At 46.3% G+C, this 20890-nt stretch overlaps 2 protein-coding genes across 22 annotated transcripts in view; one reads left to right on the top strand and one right to left on the bottom strand.

Annotated features, from left to right (window-relative positions):
* GTF3C1 (general transcription factor IIIC subunit 1) overlaps positions 1–13446 on the bottom strand; it is a 79613-nt gene extending 66167 nt beyond the window's left edge. Inside the window, exons 1-5 of the mRNA XM_023616077.2 lie at positions 12613–13446; positions 9889–10098; positions 5155–5331; positions 4404–4547; positions 2133–2229 (exon numbers count right to left, since the gene is read on the bottom strand). Coding sequence (XP_023471845.2) covers positions 2133–2229; positions 4404–4547; positions 5155–5331; positions 9889–10098; positions 12613–12833 — 849 coding nt within the window. The 5' untranslated portion in view covers positions 12834–13446. The remainder of the gene's footprint in view (positions 1–2132; positions 2230–4403; positions 4548–5154; positions 5332–9888; positions 10099–12612) is intronic.
* The window catches only part of KATNIP (katanin interacting protein), a 202902-nt gene continuing 195039 nt past the window's right edge, over positions 13028–20890 (top strand). For 5 of the 21 annotated variants that reach the window (XM_023616083.2, XM_070230859.1, XM_070230852.1 and 2 more), the window contains exon 1: positions 13041–13121. In XM_023616083.2, coding sequence (XP_023471851.2) covers positions 13115–13121 — 7 coding nt within the window. In that variant the 5' untranslated portion in view covers positions 13041–13114. Of the gene's footprint in view, positions 13122–20890 lie in introns of all 21 variants that reach the window. The other 16 variants (XM_070230865.1, XM_070230867.1, XM_070230856.1 and 13 more) reach the window with 7 other exon arrangements.

The following is a 20890-nucleotide window of genomic DNA, read 5'->3' as shown; positions in this document are numbered from 1 at the left end:
TTCAGCGCCTGCTCTCATGAGCCTGCTCTCAAGCTCAGTCCATTTCAGCAAGGAGAATAGCTCAAGCGAGACAAGACCCCTTCTCCTTCATTCACCTCCACAGCCTGGCTTCAGTAACTCACCAAGTCCTGCCAGTGTCACCTCCAAAATACCTCAAACAATTCAAGTGCTGGGGGTCACCAACCCGGCCTGAGGCAAGAGCATCCACCTGGCTGCCCACCTCCAATCTCTCTCTCTTCCACCCATGAGTTCATTTCCTAAACATTCTTCTCTTCTTCTAACTCCAGCTAAAGACTAAAGTCCCAACTCAGCCTGGCACTTGAGACTTTTCTTATCTGGCCCCACTTTCTTCCCAGCCACAACTCTTACTGCTCGCACCCATGCACACTGCCCACAGGAGTACTGTCGACCTCCAAAGCATCCCATGGACCCCCACAACTCCATGCCTTCGCTCAAGCCATTCTCCTTTGCCTGAAATGCCTTTTCTCCTCTGTCCACTTTGGGAACACTTAATCTTCAAAGCCCAGCTCCACAGTGACTCGTTCTTTAAAGCTTTCCCCAGCTTCTGAAGAAAGCACATATCTCCTTTCATGGAGCTCAGACACATTGTCTAAGGAGCACTCTAGCTTAAGTGTGTTCACACGTCTGCCCCTCCAATTAGACTTCTCCACGACAGTGTGACATTTGTCGCCCTCATTAATTTTTGTCATTGTATTGTGGAACACAGTTCTGACTCAAAGTAGACACTCACTAAAGTGTTTGTTGAATGAATAAATGAAACAATGTCCTGTAATAGTCAAATCTTCTTGCTTAGCTAGTCCACAGTGCTGACCTGTGACCAGACTAGCCTGGTTTTCCCAGCCCCGACTGACTGAGTAGGACAGAGGATTTCAATCTCCAATGCCTGCATGGGCTGGACAGGTAATATAAAGAACAAAGTGGGCAGATATCCATTCATTAAGCATGTAGGAATTTTCATTTCCATGAGGGTCTCTAAAGAAGAGGCCTTATCAGTCTACCTTTTATTTTCCACTTTTGATAAAGACCCAGATAGAGAAATATTTCTCTCCTACCACAAACAGCAGTGCCCATGTAAGGACAAATGGCACTGACCCTCTGCCTCAGTGTCTGAGAGATGACAGAAGTGTGGGCTCTGGGGGAAGCTGGCTAGTGCATAGCTAGCTCTAGCTAACTGTTGTCTTGAGAGATTGCAGGCCCAGGCTTGCCAGAGCTTCTGATATTTCAAGGGAAGCTGGAAACCTAGATTTTTATGTGAAATCCCAATTTTTAAAAAAATGCTAGGTCAAATTTATTTTTAACAATGTACAGGCTAAATCAGACCCACAAGCCTTGGTTTGTAACCTCTGCTTTAAGGAGAGTTGGGCATGCGCTGAATCTAGCAATAGGGAAGAGGCTCCTTCCCCTCCATACAGTGAAATCAGAGACTGGCGCCTCACCAACACAGCAAAGGTGAGGAGCAACAAGGACTGTCCTGGTGTCTACAATCAGACTCCAAGCCACGTCTCTTTAGGGACTAATTACTATTACCCAAAGCATTTAATCTTAAATTTTAAGTTTTAAGTCCTGCTCTTCAAGCTACAGGGCAATTTTATTTCTTCCCCAGATCCAATGTGGGCTCTCTCCTAACTTTGACCGAGGACTGTTGAGACGAGACTGGAAGCAACGTCACCTCCACATCTCCTTCCTGTCACTCTCACTGCATCACTGCCTCTATTCCTGGGCCCGAAGACAAAGCAGATCAATAATTGTTTTTTTCCCCATGTTGTCTCGCCTCCTTCTCAGTACAGTTACTGTTATTTCAGTATAAAACCAGTGGGAATAAAATTACAAGCTTGATTACAAAAGTATTCCACGTGAACTTCTATAGCAGGTTCTAGAGCAAACTCCAGGGGACAGCAGAAGTCAGTCAAGAGGAAGAAGGATTTAAATTAGGGACTGAGCACTTTTTCATTCTGTAAAACAAAGGAAAATCCCCCTTATTTCATGGTTAGGGATAGTCAAGTCCATAAAGGGCTTTCAATTGCAATTCATCTAATCTATCCGTGATCAAGATCTCCACGCCGTGCTACAGATCAGTTCAGCCCCACACACAGGAAGCCCCGGCAGCTCACCAGCTCCTCCCTCAGCTTTCCCAGCGTCTCAATCTGGTTACTCCGGGCGCTCAGCACCAAGGAAAGCTTCTCCATGAGGATGTCGTACTTGCTCCTCCTGTGAGAAACACACAGCAGTTCATTTTTTCAAACCTATTGCTAAAGACCGCCTGTTTTTCAAAGATGACAAGGTAAGACCTAAATGACAATATATCAAGCTACAGAATGTTGGTCTTAGGTCTCAGAGATCATCCAGCCCAACTCCTGCACCTTACAGCTGGAGAGACAGTGGCTCTGAGTGTTCCGTCACACAGCCAAGGGCACCTAATGAGCAGCTGTGTACAGACTAGACTCTGTGGCTAACACTTTAATTATTCTTTAAAATGCCTTACATTTTTGTAATACTTTAAAGTTTAGGAAGCACCTTACATATTTCCTTATAAATCACTGGTGAGGAAGGACTTCCTTATTTCATAAAGAAGTTAACAGGCTTCTCTAAAATTCTGGCCCAAGACATGAACCTAGGTCTCCTTCTGAATCCAGTCCTCTCTTCACTTCATCATGATGTCTCCGCTTCTGAAGCCTTGCTTTCTACTCTGACTTCACCGGTGAGATTGATGCCACCTTCCATCCTTATTTTTATTGTGAAGCGGATATCATCATAAATGCTTCCAAGCTAATAGCCACCTAAGAAACCATGAAAGAGAGCAAAAGGCCTCTTGACCGTGTGTGCCTGGGGGAGGCTGCGGGGGGATGCAGGGAGGAGCCTTGCGGCCAGTACGGCTGGGGAAGGTGAACCAGGCTTTAACTGCCCACAGGCCTAGCGTCAGGAAGGGCATATGTATGGGATCCAGAGACTGCAGCCACTTCTCCATTTTCATTGCCTTTCAATGAATGAAAGAATGAATGATGACATGGATATTTACTGCGTATGAACTAGTACCAAGCACTGTGTCATGGCTATTTTACAGAAGAAGAGACAGTGGTTCAGAGAGGTCAAGTGACTTTGTCCAAGTAAGGGGCAATGATTTAAGTATAGATCTTGACTTAGTCCATTGTTCTCTCTCCTACCCATAGCTGCCACCCTATGTTCTTTGCAGATCATAGGCTAAACACTAATTATGAGTTTGGTTATAAAGGTATTTAATCAATAGATAGTATGACCAAATAATTAACATGCAAATTCTCGAAGCATGATTCTAATGTAGTATTTCCAAAACATAGGTTGAAGACAAATTCAGAGTTTTAACAGGAGTACAAAGACATTTCACTCCTGGAAATCCTTAGTCAACAGTCAGTCTACACACGTATATCAAGCACTTTCTTTGGACCAAGCCCCGTGCTATGTAGCGGGCACTACAAACTTTAAAACTTACACTTAATCCTGAGTGTTCATCCCACCTCTCTTTTAAAGGGAGGGCCTGGCCACTGGGTAAAGGGCAAGGTCTCTGCCATTTGGCCAGAGGAGAACTGCAGAGTTGCTCCCTGTGGTCCGTGGAAGGGGTCTGCCCTCTGCCTCCCAACTCTCCCACCTCCCCCACGGAGCACTGCTGGCCAGGCACTGGGGCGCTCCCAGCTTACCAAGGGTCACTTAACCTAGGCTCTGCACCAGCTTGACCCTTCCCCGCCTGGTCTCTGCCTTCCCACAGAGGACGACTTGGGGTGGTGAAGCGCAGGCTGAGGCCTCTCTGCAGGGTGGTGGAACATTTTTTTTATGCCAGGTGATTAGTCACTCCCACAGGGAGGGTGACAGTCAGAGACTCCCAGACAGTCACTCCCAGAGACTCACTGGTCCTCAGAAGGGAATGTGCTTATTTTACTACCTTGCTATATTATCTGGACTATGATACACAGCTAAATAGCAACATCATGCACAGTAATCATTTGGCAGAACTTTACCATCTCATCTATATACGGTGATTATGATGGCTGTGTGTTGAAAAAACACGCCAATTTTAAATGGATACAATTCAATCTCAACTGTCACCATATCAAATCAAATTTGACTTATTTACTTTTATTTTTACACTCCCAAAAAATTTCACCAAAATGTTAACAGTCCCTATTGCTGGGCTGTGGGGTTATAGGTACTTTTCCTTCTTTTCTGTATAACTTCAAGATTTTCTAAATAAACATGACTTATTTTCACAATCAGAAACAGATAGTACGTATCCTTTTAGAAAACCTATAGTCATACTCTGATTTGGCCTGTATGATTTTTAAAGGCATAAAACATGGCCACATGGCTGAAATATAGACATAACAAAGTGTTTTGGTTTCTACACACTGTACCTGTCCGCGTGAAACCGGTTCAAGAGGAGGAGGATTGAGTGCTGCTGGGCCCCAGTGGGTAATCGGATCACATGTGACTGCATTGTAATCAGCCCGTTTTTGTTCAAAATTTTCCTGTGATAGTGCAGCTTCCCAGCATCGACTCTGCAGGAGAGGAAGAGTGTGGGCTGTCATTTTGCTTTGCTGGTTGCTTTCACTCCACAATGTAGGAGCTGTCACCTGGACATAAATAACTGAGACACACACACACCTCCTACCCAGCCAATCTAAGAAAGCAGTCGCTGTGAGACAACAGCCTTGGAAAGAGTAGCCATGCCTCAGCCTAAGAGCCTGCCCCAGACCTCCAGGAGAGGCAAGGGGAGTGGAGTGGGAAGGGATTGCTGGGGTGGGAGACTACAGGGGTTAATGAGGAGACGATCAAATATGGATCTCTAATCCCGTTGTGGTCAATAACCAGGGTGACCATACATCCTGGTTTGCCGGATGGTCCCCAATAATGCCCATTGCCTCAGCATCCCACCTGGTCAGCTCTACTTTCCACTCTCAAAATGTTTGGTTTGGACAATAAATGACAGGGTCACCCCAGGGTCTGCTCAAAAAGAAAGATTGCGCTCCCAATCACCATGGATTATGGTCTCCTTGGCGACAGGGATGAGAGGAATGGGAAGGCCACGTCAGCAGGCCCGTTTGCGGGCAGAGCACGATCAGGGAGCCCTACCATTTAAAGCAGAGAAGCAAGTCATCCCCTTACTTGAAAGCAGTGCTGTGGAGGTCTCGCTGGAGCTCCCCTTGCCACCGGGACCGGCCTAATCGCTCCAAAATGCAGTAGGAGAAGTCGGGGAGCTTCAGGTCGGGGTCACCCTCCAAGCCTATCAAGGCCCTGTACCGCATGTCCTGGGAGGCAACGATGATCAGTTTCTTCCCCCATCTGCAAATCGGAAACAACCACACGAAGAAATAACTTTGATTTTAAGAAAATCGAAATATGAAAAAGCAGAACCTTGGAGAATCACCGTTTTCTACTACTTCTGAGAGGTTCACAGTCTCCCAGTTAAGGAGGTTTCGGTCTTAGAACTGCAGTGTTCAGGGTGAACAGAGCCAATCTGGTTATTTCCTTGCTTAAAGCCCTCCCAGGCCTTGCTGGGCACTCAGACCAAAACCCAAACGCCCCGCCAGGGCATGGAACGCCCAGCACCTTCCGCTGCTCTGCCGTCACCCACAGTGGGCCCACCTGTCCTGAAACAAGCTATTCCCTCTGCCAGGCTACTCTTCCCCCAGGGCCTCAGGTGACTGATTCCCTGTCATCCTTCAGGTCACTGCTCTGACGTCTACTCCTCAGACCTTCCCCAAAATGCTAACCAGAGTCCATTCCCCACCTCCGACCATTTCCACATTCCTCACAGCACCTAGCACTCTCTGAAATGGTCATTTTTTTTTGCAGACATTCTCGTCTATCTCCCTTCTTCAAATATTAGCACTGCAAGAGGGGACACACTGTCAACTTGTTCACCAGGACATCCTCAGGCCTAGAATGATTTGGTGCACAGTAAGGGCTCTGTAAATATTCATTAAGTGAATGAACTAGCCTACTGAACTGGACAGATAAACTTCAGAGTCAAAAATACTGAACTGTGCAATTGGCAGACCTGAAGTCTGTTGAAGACCAGGCCTTGGACAAATCATTAGTTCCTCCTACTGACTTGGGTGTGTGAAAAATAAGGGCAAAAACACTTTCCAGCAAGGCACTTCAACACACCCCTCACTGAGAATACTGATTCTTCTGCTGAAGCCTAACAGTCGGCACCACTTAAGACTGGGGCTCTAGGGCAGTGCCTTACCTGCTGATTAAGTGGACAGCTTGGGCAGATCAGCCCACTCCATTTACACCCCCTCGGGGTCCAGGTCCTGCAGCAGAGATCCCACAAGGGTGTGCTGGCAGAGAACCCATCACTCACTCACTCCTTGGCATCGAGATATACCCACTTAGAAGAGCACCCTTTCCCAGATAAACGAGTGACCGAGGGTGCAACCCCTCCCACCCTGAGCCAGCATCTCCGCTTCCTAGCCTGTTATTTCCAGACACCTGGCCACAGGGTCTGTCTTCAGTCACACCATTCAGTCTGACTGTTCTCCTTCCTCCTGCCCCACTCAGATGACTTGGCTTCTCCCACCAAGAAGGCAGAAAGAAAAAAGAAGAGGTCTTCATTTAACTTAACTATGGCTTTCTTCACATAGTTTGTGACCTATAATTAGTCTTCTGCAGAGTCACGGAAGTCTGTGTAGTCCGTCTTCAAAAAGAATGTTAGGTTATGAATACACGTGAAAGAGATTCAGTCCACTTGCTGTGTCTGCATGTCACAAACTTAGGATCTTGCTCTCCCATCTCAAAACAGGCTGACTAAGTTAAACTGGAAGATGTCAGTTAGGAAAAAAAAGTTTGAAAATAGAGGAACTGGTTTGCTGCTGTTTAAATTTACTCAGATTTGTTTACTACCTTGTACTATCATAATTCCAAAGTTTCCAACTAGTGGACTCAATGACTCCTGCTAGGCCTAATTTGTTGACTGTGGTCCCCACATAGGTTATCAAATACCACTTAAGGACTATGCAAAGTATCAGAGATACCAAGATAAATAAAAACGGTATCAAGAAACTCATCGTCTACTGAAAGAGAAACACAAGAAGATAAACAATTATACTATGGTTCACTAATTGCCCTGACAGAGAACAGCTCTGGTGGTCGAGGCGATGAAATGACATATATGAGGAGCCCCAATTCAAGCTTATGTGTATGAATAGTGTGCATAGTAATTAGAGAAAGCTCTCAAAGGAGATGATTCTTGAGTTAACAGTAAGCTGGGTGGGAGATGGGGAGAAGGGCAGGGAGGCAGAAGCTGCAAGGCTCCAGAGGCATGAGGAGCATGCGTGCTCTGGGAGGTGAGAGGTGTGGCATGGCCAGGAAGTCTAACACGTGGCAGCAAGCTAGAAAGCAGAAGGAAGAAAAGCTCAAGGGGTCAGCGGGAGCCCACATGCTGAACACTTCTGTGGTATCACACTGGGGAGTTTGGAATCCATGACATAGGTCAGGGGTCACAACTTCGAACCCAATAGGACAGTCAATCAGTCAACATGCAATTTTAGGAGCAGACTTTGTGCCAGGCGCATTCTAGATCCTAGAGATACAGTTATGAACAAAACAGACAGAGTTTCTGCCCTCAAGGAGTTTATAGTCTGGTGAGGAAAGTGACATAAACACTTAAGGTCATTTTTGGTAACAAAAAGAGTAATACGATGGTGCCTGGGCAACAGGGACAGTTTCTGAGGAGCTGAGTTGAAGGCTGAATAAAGAGAAGGAGGTAGAGCTGTGAAGAGCTGAGGCGGAACATTATAAGCAGAAGGAACAGCATGTGACATTGACCTGAGGCAGAAATAAGCCCAAGGTGTTCAGGCAGAAGCACAGTGAAGAGTCAGGCAAGTTGAGGGGACCGAGGTCAGAGAGCTGGGTGGGCAGAGGCCAGGTCCTAAAGAGCCTGAGGGGCCATGGTCAGCAGGGCAGGCAGCTGGCAGGTGTAGTGAACTGGGCGGGACACGGCCCATGGCTCCAGCCTACTTTGCTAAGTAAACATTCAGTCCCAGCACAGCTAGACCTCATGATGTTTCAAGAGAAGCCAGAAATCCAGATTTTCTTCCCCTCTCGCTCTCTCTCTTCTTTTTTTGGTGAGGAAGATTGGCCCTGAGCTAACATCTGTGCCAATCCTCCTCTACTCTGTATATGGAATGCTGCTGGAGCATGGCTTGACGAGCTGTGTGTAGGAAGCCATGAACCCTGGGCCACCAAAGCGGAACGCACGAACTTAACCTCTATGCCACCGGGCCAGCCCCTAGAAATCCAGACTTTTAAATACTAGCAATGAATAAAATTAAAAACAAAAAAAACCATGCTGGTTAAACAAAGTGGTCTGTGGGGCAGATGTGGCAAGTTTGACACCTCTGCACTTGGGGACCAGGGTACCCTCCATCACAATTCCATCTTAGAAAAAACCCTCCATGCAGTGTAGAAAGTCAGAAATAGGAGAGACAGCAAGAAGACAGATAGCCAGGAGACTACTGCATTAATTTGTGGCCAAAGGGGGTTTGAGAAAAAGTTAGAAGGTCTAGTCATAGGAATTGGTGGCCAATTGAATGCAGAAGTCAGGGAGAGAAGGGGCCCAAGTAGAGTCCCAAGTTGATGGCTTTCACAGCCAGGTGCATGAGAACACCTCTTACCAGAATAAACAAAAGAAGGAAAGAAAGGGAAGAGAAGGCAGGTTTGGGGTGAAGGAGAGTGATGCTCTAAATTCTGGGCACACTGAGGAAGAGGAGTCGGTTATTTAAATATTGCACATGGCCCTGGGGGTGTGTGTGGGGACTAGACAGAGCCCTTGGGAACAGCCAACATTTAAGGGGTGGAAGGAAGTCGGGGAGTCCACAAATGAGCTGGTGAGGGTCAACTAGGAAAACAGAAAGCCACAGGGACAAAAGCTTCCAGAGTCCCTGATGGCACAGAAGGGTCAAGGAAAGGAAGGGCCTAACAGTGCCCACCGGCTTGTTAACAGGAGACTGTGGTGAAGCAATAAAGTCAGAAACCAGGACTGCAGTGGGCAGAGGAGCGGTGGGGAGCTGGAGAGGGAGAAAGAGTGAGTGCAGCTATTTCTTCCAAGAAGCACGGCCGCAGAGACACAGAGAAAGCTACAGTTACAGGGGATCCAAGGTCAAGAGAACGTCGGGTGTTGTGAGACCTGTTGTAAGACGGGTGAGTCAAATTAATGTGCTGAGGAGAAAGCACCAGCAGACAGGCAGAAGTTGAAAACAAAGGCGAAAAGACCAGTTAACTGACAGAGGTAGGAAAGAGCATGAAGAATGGGAGCTGGGCTGGGGAGGAGGGGAAAAAGGGAAGAGAAGCATCCAGATCACAGCCCTGGACAGGGCCACTGTTTCTTGTCTTCTCTGAGACAAGGGAGGGGGAAAGAAATGTGGAAAAGTCTGCACGTTGAGGAGAAAGGTGGAAGTCAGGAGGTTTCACACTGGTAGCTTCCCCTGTTCTGTAAAGTAGGAAGGGAGGTGGGAATGGGGGTAGGGGCTTGAGACACCCTGAGAAACTGGGACCCTCACTGAAGACTCACAAAAGGACCATTGGGCAGCACAGGGTCCAGCCCGGACAAGGTAACAAAATGCACCAATCTAAATGATGGCTGCCTGCTCTGCCCAACTGTGTTAGGACAGTGGACACAAAGGGAAGAGAAAGGCAGGCTCCCCCACCGCTCCCCCCCGCCGAGCAAAATTAGCCCCAAAGGGGCAGAAGGAAGAAAGTAGAGGACTGGCTTAGTTCAGGGCTGATGCAGTCTGACTGACGCTGAGGCCGCAGACCAGTCCTGGCACTCTGATTACACCCCTGACTTCAAAGCAGGAAGATTCCCATGAGTTTCTGATGGTGCAAACCAGTTACCTGCCAAAGGCCTCCACCATCGTACAACGGGACTGCAAAGACTTGGTCCTGATGTCATTGGTGATGTTTTTCCTCTCCTTAAAGTACCGGCATGAACCCTGGATGCCATCCTTATTCTCTAAGATCATATGAATAGGGTAGACATCCTCCAAAGGGACCGGGTCCCTCTTGGACTCCAAAATTCCAGTTTCCAAATCAATTTCTTCATACCTAAGGGAGAAAACACAACTATCAAACCACAACTCAGCTTCAGAAATCACACATGCTTGGCCTGTTCTTCTGACAGCCTCTGGTAGAGATCAGAGAAAAGGAGTGATATCACTCATCCCGCCTTACAAGTGCAGCTCATTTTGACAAGCAGGGTTCCCACCTCGCTATCCCAGAGACCACAGGCCTTTCCAGGATCCCCCAAATCCACCCCAGAAGCTGCATGCTGGAACTAGAACCACCTTACTGGCCCGAGTCATGGCCTTGTGGTTTCTCTCCAAACCTGGTGCCGCTTATTAGCAATTCTCATCTTTGAATCCTCAGTCCTGTCCTTCTACCCACACACCAATCCTATGTCTTCAATTGTCTACCGAACACCTCAAATTCAATGAGCTCAAAACCAAAGTCTGATTGTCTCTCCCCACCTCCAGTAAAGTCCCTCCTTTTCCTTGCTATCATATTCCCCCAGTTGCCTCGGATCAACTCCATGGAGACATCTTTGACTTGTTTCTTCTTTTACCCAGTCAGCCAAGTTTGTCAAGTTTCCTTACAAATCTTACTCACATCCTGTTCTAGTCTAGCTTAGGTTAAATCCCATATACACTTCTCGACCCTTGTCTTCCTTGCCTTTTCTGTGACCTCTGTACTACTTAACCCTCCATTCTCAAATCACATCTTTCCCCAGCTTCTAGGACACCACTCTGGACTTCCGTCCTCTACCTCTCCAGTCACACCTTCCCAGTCTTCTTTTGAAGGCTCCTGGTTCTCCATCCAGCCTTTAAATGCAGGTACACCTCAGTGCCATGTCTTAAGGCTGCCAATCACACTGCACTCTCAGGGATGATCCTAGCCGACAGCTTTAATTACCAAGCATATGGGCTAACTCCATAGGTCTAGCTCAGTCCCTCCCTCTGGCCTGCATTCTCTTCCATGAAGCCAGATGTTTACTAAACAGAACCTCCACTTGCATAACTCCTAGGAACCTTGAACCAAATGAGTCTCGAAGTACATTCAGCACCTTCCCCACCTCCCCTCAGACTCAACCACCGTGCTGCCCTTCTGTGTTCCCTACCACAGTGAAGGGCATCAATATTCACTCAGGTGCCCAAACAGGAGGAACGAGGAAAGGAAGGGCACCATCCCTGAATCCTACCTTTCCTTATATCCCATATCCAATCAGTCACCAAAGCCTCTTGATTCTTCTACCTCATATATCTTAATTCCATTCACTCCTTCTCTTCATTCTCACCCCCACTATGGTAAGTCAAATCATGACTGGTTGTTTCTGACTGAATTACTACAAATCTCTCACCTTTGCTCTTTGCAAAGTCTGACCCTCCCTTCAGTGGCTTCCAACTGTTCTTTTGAGAAAGGATAAACTCTAAATGGATTAAAGGACCACTGTTACCTCACCAGTCCAATTTGGTTAAGGGCAGAGTGGATTCTATATCTAGATTTCCTGGATTCAAATTCTGGGTTCTGCCCTTGCTAGTCAATATCTTGAAGAAGTCAACCTCTCCAGTTTTCATTTTCTCTTCAGGAAAATGGGGATAATAATACCCATCTCCTAAGGTTGTTGTAAACATTAAATAACTTGCTATATGTCAGAATCTTAGAACAGTCTCAGTTCACAATAAGCATATATACAAGTGTCAACCATTATTTCTCATTCTCTACCTGCAACTCTACACTTCAACCAAACTTAACTTATTTCTCTTCCTTCAAGCATTCACATTTGCTGCTCTTTGTCCAGAATACTCTGCCAAGTGGCCATCTAAATCCAACCTTTAAGTCTTGTTTTGGACAGAATTACCTCTGGAAACCTCTCCTCTTTCTCAAGGTATGGCTCCAGATGCTGGAGACAGATGGCCTGTGTTCAAATCAACAGTCACTTATAATCTCCATAACTTTGGACAGATTACTTAATCTCCGTGACTCAGTTTCCCCCTCTGCAAAACGGGGAAGATAACAGCGTCCACTTCATAGGGTCACTGTGAAGATCCAGTGAGTTCAATCTCCTGAAGCTCTCAGAACAGGATTTTAGAAGAGTACCAGGCCAATAATAAGCACTCAGTAAATGCTAGCTATTGTTACATTTGCTGTTATGTAGATCTCCAGTTGCCTCAGGCTCAATAGTTTGGCACTGAAAGGATGCTGCATAAAGGTCTGAAAAACTCAACTGTCTCCAGTCTTGATCTGAACTGCCTTCCTGCTCCAATGATATCCTCTACAGCGCCAGGAATAACCCCCCAGTCCTGCTCACCACGACCCCAAACACACACAAGGACATAATGGGACACCATCAGATGACCCTCAACTCCATTAGACGCCTGGGCCCTGGCCAGGCCAGAGGGACCCCAAATCAGCCTCCGACCGCGCCGCCCATCGGACTCCCTGTCCTGCCTCGGCTCCACTCCTTTTCCCGCCCCCTGCGGTCACAACCTGGTCCCCTCCTCCAGCTCCATCAGACCCCGGGTTCTGCGCCCGCCCGCCCGCCCGCAGGGCCAGGCCCCTGACCGGTCCTGGAGCTGGAGGTCGGGTCGCTCCCGAGGTTCCTCATAGAAGCTGATGCCCGGATGCGTGGCAAGGGCCCGCCACAGAAACTCCTGCGTGTGGGGCTCCAAAGGCAGCGGGAAGGGCGGCACTCGCGTCTCCAGACGGCTCCACAGCGCAGGCAGACACAGGCCATCAAGCCCCTCCAGAGCCACCTCGTCCAACAACGACTCCAGCGCGTCCATTGCCGCTTCAGTTGGCAGCGCCCGGGGCGCCTGCGCGCCAGGCCACCCAGTGCCTCTGTCCGGCGCGCCTGCGCACAACGATGGGCAGTTCAGGGAGGCGGGTCGAACGCGAAGATCGCAGGAAGAGTTCCAGCGCGCCGGCGTGACGTCACTCCCTGTGGGGCGGGCTCAGTCAGTGAGGCTCCACCGCCATTGGTCCGGAAGCCTGCAGTAACCAGGGGAACTGCAAACAGTGTAGGGGCTGCTTCCGGTTCGGGCACCCGGAACCGCCGCCTCTAGGGATGGACGGTGAGTGTCCATGGGCCCCTCCGGGAGGTCCAGCAGTTATTCTCCCATCCCTCTTGAGGCCCCTCCGGGCAGAATCCTAGGCCACAGACGCCTGGACCACCACTACCTGACCTAAGGTGGTCTCTGGTCTAAGGGAAAGGGAGCGTTAGCGGTCCGGGATGGGGAGAAGAGGCTGGGGGGAGTGGTCAGTGGTTTGGTCTCTGTGCTGAGCTGCCGTCGTGTAGGAACCCGGTACTGACCGGGGGCTCAGTGAAGGGGTTTAGAGTGGCCAAAGAGAAGTAGACATCTGAGGAGGGTCTTTGTGTGTCCTGGGATGTGGCACTGTGGGATATGGAAGTTGGGATGGGGGTAAGCGTCATCATGGGGAGTGCAGTCATTGGCTACTGAGAAATGGGACTTGGTAAGGCGGGTGGTCGCAGGAACTCTAAGTGTTGTCAAGCAACGCCTGGCTAAGCTTTGTAACAGCCCTTTGAGGTCAGTGTTGTTATCTCATTTTACAAATGAGGAAACTGAGGCTCAGAGAAGTTAAGTAACTTGCTCAAAGTCAAACAGCAAGCAAGTGGCAGAGTAAGGAACCCTGATACTCTGTTTCTGGAGCTGAATTGTGGAGTTTGAAGTTTGGAAGGGGTTTTAAGGCCCTTCATTCCGGAGGCTGCAAATGCAGATCTCTCCAGAGGCCAGCCTAGTGGGCTAGATTGGGCTGTGACTGAAGATCAATTACCCTTCAGAAAGGGAAGCTTCTCACTCAGCTCCAACCAATTATTTTCCTGGGGCACTTGTCAAAACACCATGACAGCCAATCAGTCTGAAGGCCAGGTGCAGCCTGTGGGTCACCATTTAGGGGTCCCGGATTAGAATCATGGAATTGACAATTGGAAGCAATGTAAAGATAGGCTACTCTGATATCTCATTTTGTAGATGGGAAGACTAATGTCTAGAGAGACTGGTAGGGTCTGTGCCAGAATCCAGATCATTTTTCTCATTTCACCACTGTCCCTCACTTCTGGAATGCTATGTGGAAAAAAATTGTTTTAATTGAACAATCTGTTATGTGCTTTTAAGCTTTTAACGTCTTTGCCCTTTGTACTTCAGAGGTACCATAAAATGTCATTTGCCAGTTTGCCCTGTGGAAAGGTCAACGTAATGGTGCTATAGAGCAGCAGTTCTCGAATCTTTTTGGTCTCAGGACACTTTTATGCTCTTACGTCAGAAGAGCTTTGTTTATGTCTGTTATGTCTGTGCTATTTACCATGCCAGAAATTAAAGCTGAGAAAATCTTAAAACATTCATTTATCAATTCATTTAAAAATAAAAATAAACACATCATTTCTGAACATAAAAATAATACTTTTAATGAAAAACAGCTATTCTCCCCCCCCGAAAAAAAAATTAGTAGGAAGAATGGCATTGTTTTACGTTTTCTCAAATCTCTTCAATGTCTGGTTTAGTAGAAAATAGCTACTGTTATTTCTGCTTCAGTAACCAAACTGTTGTGTTGTTATTTTCACTGATTTATGAAGAAAATTGGGCCTCACACAGATATGTTGTTGAAACAGGGAGTATTTTAATTGCCTTTTCAGATGCCTGTAGACATTCTTCTTTGATACTGTACCAAAACTTAAGAAGTGTAGTTTCTTGAAGGTTAGTCACAATGTGGCATCTGAAACCATATCAGTGAACTTTTGAACTCTGTTACATTAAAATCCATTGGTTTATCTTGCCTTTTGATTGGATATTTTACCCATGTAGGATTTTGTAACATTAGGCATTGGTCATTTGGAAAATGTTAATTCACTGAGTTATGCAAATCTTCCAAATGTTGACATTGAAAATTTCATTACACAGTATCAAATGGCATATCATTACACAATATCAACAAAATCATATTCATTAATACCACCACCTATCTCATTTTTTAAAAAGAGCTTAAGTATTAGGAAGCTATTAAACTCAAGGTAGTGAAAACAAGTAGAGAACTTGGAAGCTTGAGTTTTACCATTGGCAACAAATACTGTCAGTTGCTTCCTTGAAGTGACAGGTTTACTTCTTTCATATTTGAGAAAATGTCTGCCAGATACCCAAGTCTGAATAACTATAGTTTGTCTAATAGCTGTTCATTCAAGTAAAAGTGACATTCTGCACAATATGTGGCTAGTTCAGCTGGCAACTCAAAAAATCGCATAGGTGTTTTCTGGGGTCAACCATTGTACTCCGGCTTGTAGCAGAAATGCTTTAAGTAGACTTCCCATTTTTTCACACAGAATATTAAGACGTACTCATGGGCTGAGATCTAATAAAATTAATTTTTACTGTTTCATCAGGACGTTCTTAAGTGAAAATGATTTTTTCTTTGTTTGTTTTATTGTGACTACATGGCAGTAAAGAATATAGTGACCACTAAGACAGTTTGATGCCACTGCCTTGTAGCCACTCAGGCCACAAACTGTTTTGCCTACTGTTGCTTTTGCATTGTCAGTGCAAATGTCAACACAGTGAAAAAGTCTTCGAATTATGATGAAAATAGTTTTGTCCTTGGGAACTCCTTTTCCTCCCAGGATCTGCGGAACACACTTTGAGAAGCATTGCTGTAGACCATTTTCAAGAAACCTGCTTGGTCACTTCTGATTGTTGTCATCTCAGCACTCCTAGAGCATTATTATGGCCCAATGGAGGAAAAATTTGTGCTCTTTAAGAAAGTATTTGCCCTAAGATTCGATTTAGCATTCAAAGGATCCCTTTTTCCATTGCAATTTTTAAAACTTTGATTTATACACAATTTTATGGGCACGTATCTATTGGGTAAAGTGAAGCATGCTTTGATGAATTGTGATTCTAGCCAGCTAGATAAGCCAAGCCTGGCCTTATTTGAAAGATGTTTACTTCCTAAACCCACAAAGGCTTAAATATCTAGCAAACATCCCCATACTGGATTGTAGTTTGGTTTATTCTGCATGTCCGAATCACCATAGCTTTTCACAACATATTTCCTGGCCCATTGGTTTTGACTTTGGGCGGGTTCTCTCTGGCTCTGCGCTGCAGTGTAGTGTAATGCTTATTTGTTTTGGGGGCCATATAGCCCTGGATTTGAATCTCAGCTGTGTACTCTGACCTCTCTGAGCCTCAGTTTTCCTGTCAATAAAATGGAAATAATGATGAAGCTTACCTTGTTTTGTTTGGTAATCCATTGGTGACTCTATCATTGTGTATTCAGTGAGACTATGCATGAACACTTAACACCAAGCCTAGCCTATAAAAAGCACTCCTATATGATAGCTAACTATCTGCAAAAGGGTTGACTTCCTCCACACTGCTCCCAAAGAGGGAGGAGGGAATCTGATGCAGCTCTCTACCAAATAATAATCTTTGTAATTAGCTCACTCTTTGTTTAAAAGGAAACCCCGCATTTGACATTTTGGTGGTGTGTGCGTCTTGTGCTTGTGAAAATGTTCACCTTTATGTTAAAGCCGAATTTCCTCCAGTGCTTTTAAAATATGAGATGGTTTAGAAAAAAAATATATTTCTACTCGGTTTTCGAGGAACATAATAATTAGACAAAAGATCAGCACATCAATATAATTAGAAAGGAGTTTAAAGCTGATCGTTTGCTTTTGCTCCTCCCAGAGCAAATAGTCAACATTTCCCCTGTTTATACTGTTCATTTGCTTAGCAAACTTTCTCAAAGAATTAATAATGCCAAGGTGAAATTTAGCCTAGCTTGTCTAAATAATCCCAAACTGCAAAATAGGTGACAGTTGATTTAGTAAGGTTTTGCTGAAAGTACACTGTTGGCGTGTCTGGTCTCGTTTGTTCTTGTGTGCTATTTACCTGGGCTCCTGGTGATTTGTCTCTTACTACTTGAAGTAAGCCAAGCAAAAAATAACAATAAGATAAAATAAAGCAAGCATTCAGCAGGTAAAATAGAGGTGTGGTCCATGTAGCCTCTGTGTTAGTTCTGTTTTCCGTCCTCTTTGCTCCCATCCTTCTCTTGGATTCATTCCTTTTCTCGTTATTTTTCAGCATTCACGCCACCCTGTCATTTTAGCGTACAGGAATTTGGCACATTATGTTTTGCTTATTTTTCCTTAGGGCATTCGTTCAGTGACTCTACAACATTTCAGTGCCTTCTGTGCACCGGAATCCAGAAATATCAAGATGAATTTGAGGGGCCAGCCTGGTGGCACAGCAGTTAAGTTCGCATATTCCACTTCGGCGGCCCAGGGTTCACTGGGGTTCGGATCCCAGCTGCGGACATGGCACCACTTCACAAGCCATGCTGTGGTAGGCATCCCACATATACAGTAGAGGAAGATAGGCACAGATGTTAGCTCAGGGCCAGTCTTCCTCAGCAAAAAGAGGATTGGTGGCAGATGTTAGCTCAGGGCTAATCTTCCTCAAAAAAAAAAAAAGATGAATTTGATTGAATCCAGGTGAAGGGTAGATGGGAGTTCATTATACTATTCTCAAAACTTTTCTGTAAAGTTGATTTTTTTTTTTTTTTGCTAGGGAGGATTCACCCTGAGCTAACATCTGTGCCAATCTTCCTCTATTTTATGTGGGATGCTGCCACAACATGGCTTAATGAGTGGTATGTGAGTCTGTGCCCGGGATCCAGCCCCTGAAAATGAGTTCTTTATATCAGATGTTACAAATTGGGAGCCCGTGGCTGAGTCAGCCCACATGCATGTCTATTTGGCCCATGATGTTTTGTTTTTTAAAATTTTTGAATTAGTTGTCAACATTGAAAAATTGGAAGATTTCTCATAAATGTCTGATTACGGTATTTTCTTAAAAATATCAATAAAGTCTTTTAACATCGAATTACAATTCTGCCTGGCAACGGTTTCCTCACAGCTGGTGCTAGGTGGAGATGCCCACTTTGGGAGGGAGGTGCGCTTTCCAGTTCACCACAGCACCTCCCTGATGGGCTTCCCTCGCTGCGTCTGCTACCTGCCTGGGCCCCATCGGCATTCGAAGTTACAGTCCTGCTCTAGTATTAACTTGGACAATTTTGAAAATCCTGGTGGACTTCATTATGCACCGTACTGTGCTATACTTACTCTTTTAGTTTTAATCTGAAAAAAAAAAAAAGGAGAGAATATATTCTCTGGCCTTAAGAACTTCATAGTCTGGTGAGAAAGCCAGATCTACAATCCAACATGGGAGTCCCCAGGAAATAACATTTGTGAAGGTCTTCCCCTTCCCTTTCTGCCTGCTGCCTGCTTTTGTAAATAAAGTTTTATTGGAACACAGCTATGCCTATTTGCATATGAATGCATGCAAACAGTCTATGCCTGTTTTCATGCTTCACTGGCAGAGTTGACTAGTTGTGACAGAGTCCATATGGTCCACAAAGCCAAAAATGTTTACTATCTGGCCCTTCACAGGAAAAGTTTGATGACTCCTACCATAGAGGATCCAATTTGGTTCTTCACACGGCTCAGAATGATGACTACTGTAATTGTGCCCATTGTACACCACACAGCTAGTAGGTAGCAGGAACAGGACTCAGCCGAATCAAGTCTACTCTCTAGCATGTCATCAAAGACTTCTCTCAAACCTGTCCCTGCCACAGGGCCAGGTTCTCCCACCTGGGGAGGGAGGCTGCAGGTGAGGCCTGTGCATTACACTGGTGGAAGAAGAAACACAGTTTAAAAGACACTGCCCTTGACTGTTTTCTCAGCTCCCTCAGGATCTGACCCTGTGGCTGCTCCCGTTTCCATGGAGGAGAGGGCTTACACAGAGCAATATGGTTGCGTGGAAGGAGCTCGGAGCTATTTACAGAGCACTTTATATAAGAATGAGAAAGCGTCAGAGGTCCTCAGTGCCACTGGACTGACTACTGATGCCCCGGGGGATTTTGAACAGCCTGCCGCTTGTGGGCTTAACAATTGCCCTGTGGATGTAGCAACTTTAATCAGAATTTCCCTGGGGAAGCAGCTTCCCTCCCCTGCCCCATCCCTTGGTGAATCTGCTGGTGTCCAGCCTGATCTGTAGACACTGACCCACCCACTGTCATGCCCAGAGGTTTGATACTGGGCTAAATGGGATTCATAGATATGTTTTTCTGTATTTAAAAATAGTGATTTCCCATACAAACCTGGACTTTTGAGTCTCTTGATAAAAGGGTGCTTTAGCCCAACCGTGCCTGCCTTCCTACACAACCCCGGTCCTCCAGCACTGAACACTGGCCACCTCCTTGACTTTGGACATGTGATGACAATTTGACCAAATCACCTGGCTGGTGGTGCCAGTCATCAAGTGCTCACTTTTTGCATTGAGAATATTGGCCTGACCCTGCAGGCCTCTGAGATTTCAACCCCTGCCCAAGCCACCACGGAAAGCTGGCCATCTCTTGAGCACACTATATTCTTTCCCACCTCCGTGGCTTGCCCTTGCTGTGTTCCCTGCCAGCTGTGCCCTTCTTTCAAGTCACCTCCACACTTTAGAGTACAGTGACTACCGTTACCTGCAGAGTTAACTCCTGCGTGGTGGGATTCCATAGCCCCTCATGCACGGTATATCACAGGTATTGGGCTCCATGCCTTTCTCCTTCTTTGCGGGTAGAGACCCACTCCTGTTCCTTTGTATGCCCAGCGCTTAGCCCAAAGACTGACACGGGGAGATGCCCGTGCGTGTTTGCTGGGTTGACATTGTAACCAGGACAGAGAAGAACTGATTTTGTGTCTTAGTGAATTGCTGACCCGTCTCCATAGAACAGACAAAGAAAAGGCCCTGGTAGCCAAGCCTCCAGGCCAACCTTCCAGAGACCTTGGCTGGTTCCTCTTTCTCTAGTGGACAAGGATGCTTCCCCCAGATGCTGTCCTTTGGAGTAGTTCAGCCCAGTCCCAATGATATGCCCTGTCCTAGCTACCTTTACTGTACCCCACAGCCTCTGTTTTTTCTTCTGTTCTCCCTGTACTTTCAGTTAGCATTCCCATCCTCCCTTAACTTCCTGTCCCAGTGAAGTCACTGTCAATCCCACCTCCTGCCTCGTTTTGGAGCCTGATACTACCTTGACCACCCTTGGCTGGTGGATTCTCTGGAGACAGCCTCTGACTTAATGTGTCCTTCAGGGATAGGAAATTACAGGTGAATGCAGCACCTGGCAGGGAGTTGGAGCACCACAGATGTCTGGTCACCGATCCTAGGACCCCTCTGGGGAGCACGACACTTTTCTAAGTTCTGAGTGAACTCGGAATGCCTTGTGCTTATGTATTTCCTCTCTAAGGAGTCCCAGGCAAATTAGATACATTTTATGAACCCACCTAAAATCATGGAAGGTTAGAACTGGAAGGGACTTGACAGATCTTGTCCAGGATCCCATTTTGAGGATCCTGATGTATCTCAGAACTCAGAGGATCCTGTGCAGGGTTCACAAGTTTAGAAGCCTGCAGGAACCAGGCAGGTTATATAAATGGCTGCAGTGGCCAGGGTTGGTTTCATTATGCTGCTTTGTGTAGGGTTTTCTCAACACCTAAATACACTTTGCATACCTGAGGTTGCCTATTAACTTCTTGAAGCATATGGCCTTCTCTATCTCTCCATCATCTCTAAAGTAGTGATAATAAATGTATTCACCTCCTAGGGTGGTTGTGAGAATTAAGTGCATTAATACATGCAAAGCCCTTAATCAGGGCTTACACATGTAAGCACTTATGCTGCTGCTGCTGTTGCTGCTGATTCTCCCTTTTGCTGGAGATGTGGACACGTGAACCTTCACTTTCATCTTTGCTAGCGAAAGACCTCTCAGAGCTGCTGATAAATGGCAA

The sequence above is a fragment of the Equus caballus genome, chromosome 13 (genome assembly GCF_041296265.1).
Source record: "Equus caballus isolate H_3958 breed thoroughbred chromosome 13, TB-T2T, whole genome shotgun sequence".
Lineage (NCBI taxonomy): Eukaryota > Metazoa > Chordata > Mammalia > Perissodactyla > Equidae > Equus > Equus caballus.
The sequence above is the reverse complement of the archived record's forward strand: the minus strand, read 5'-3'. Positions and strand labels throughout refer to the sequence as shown.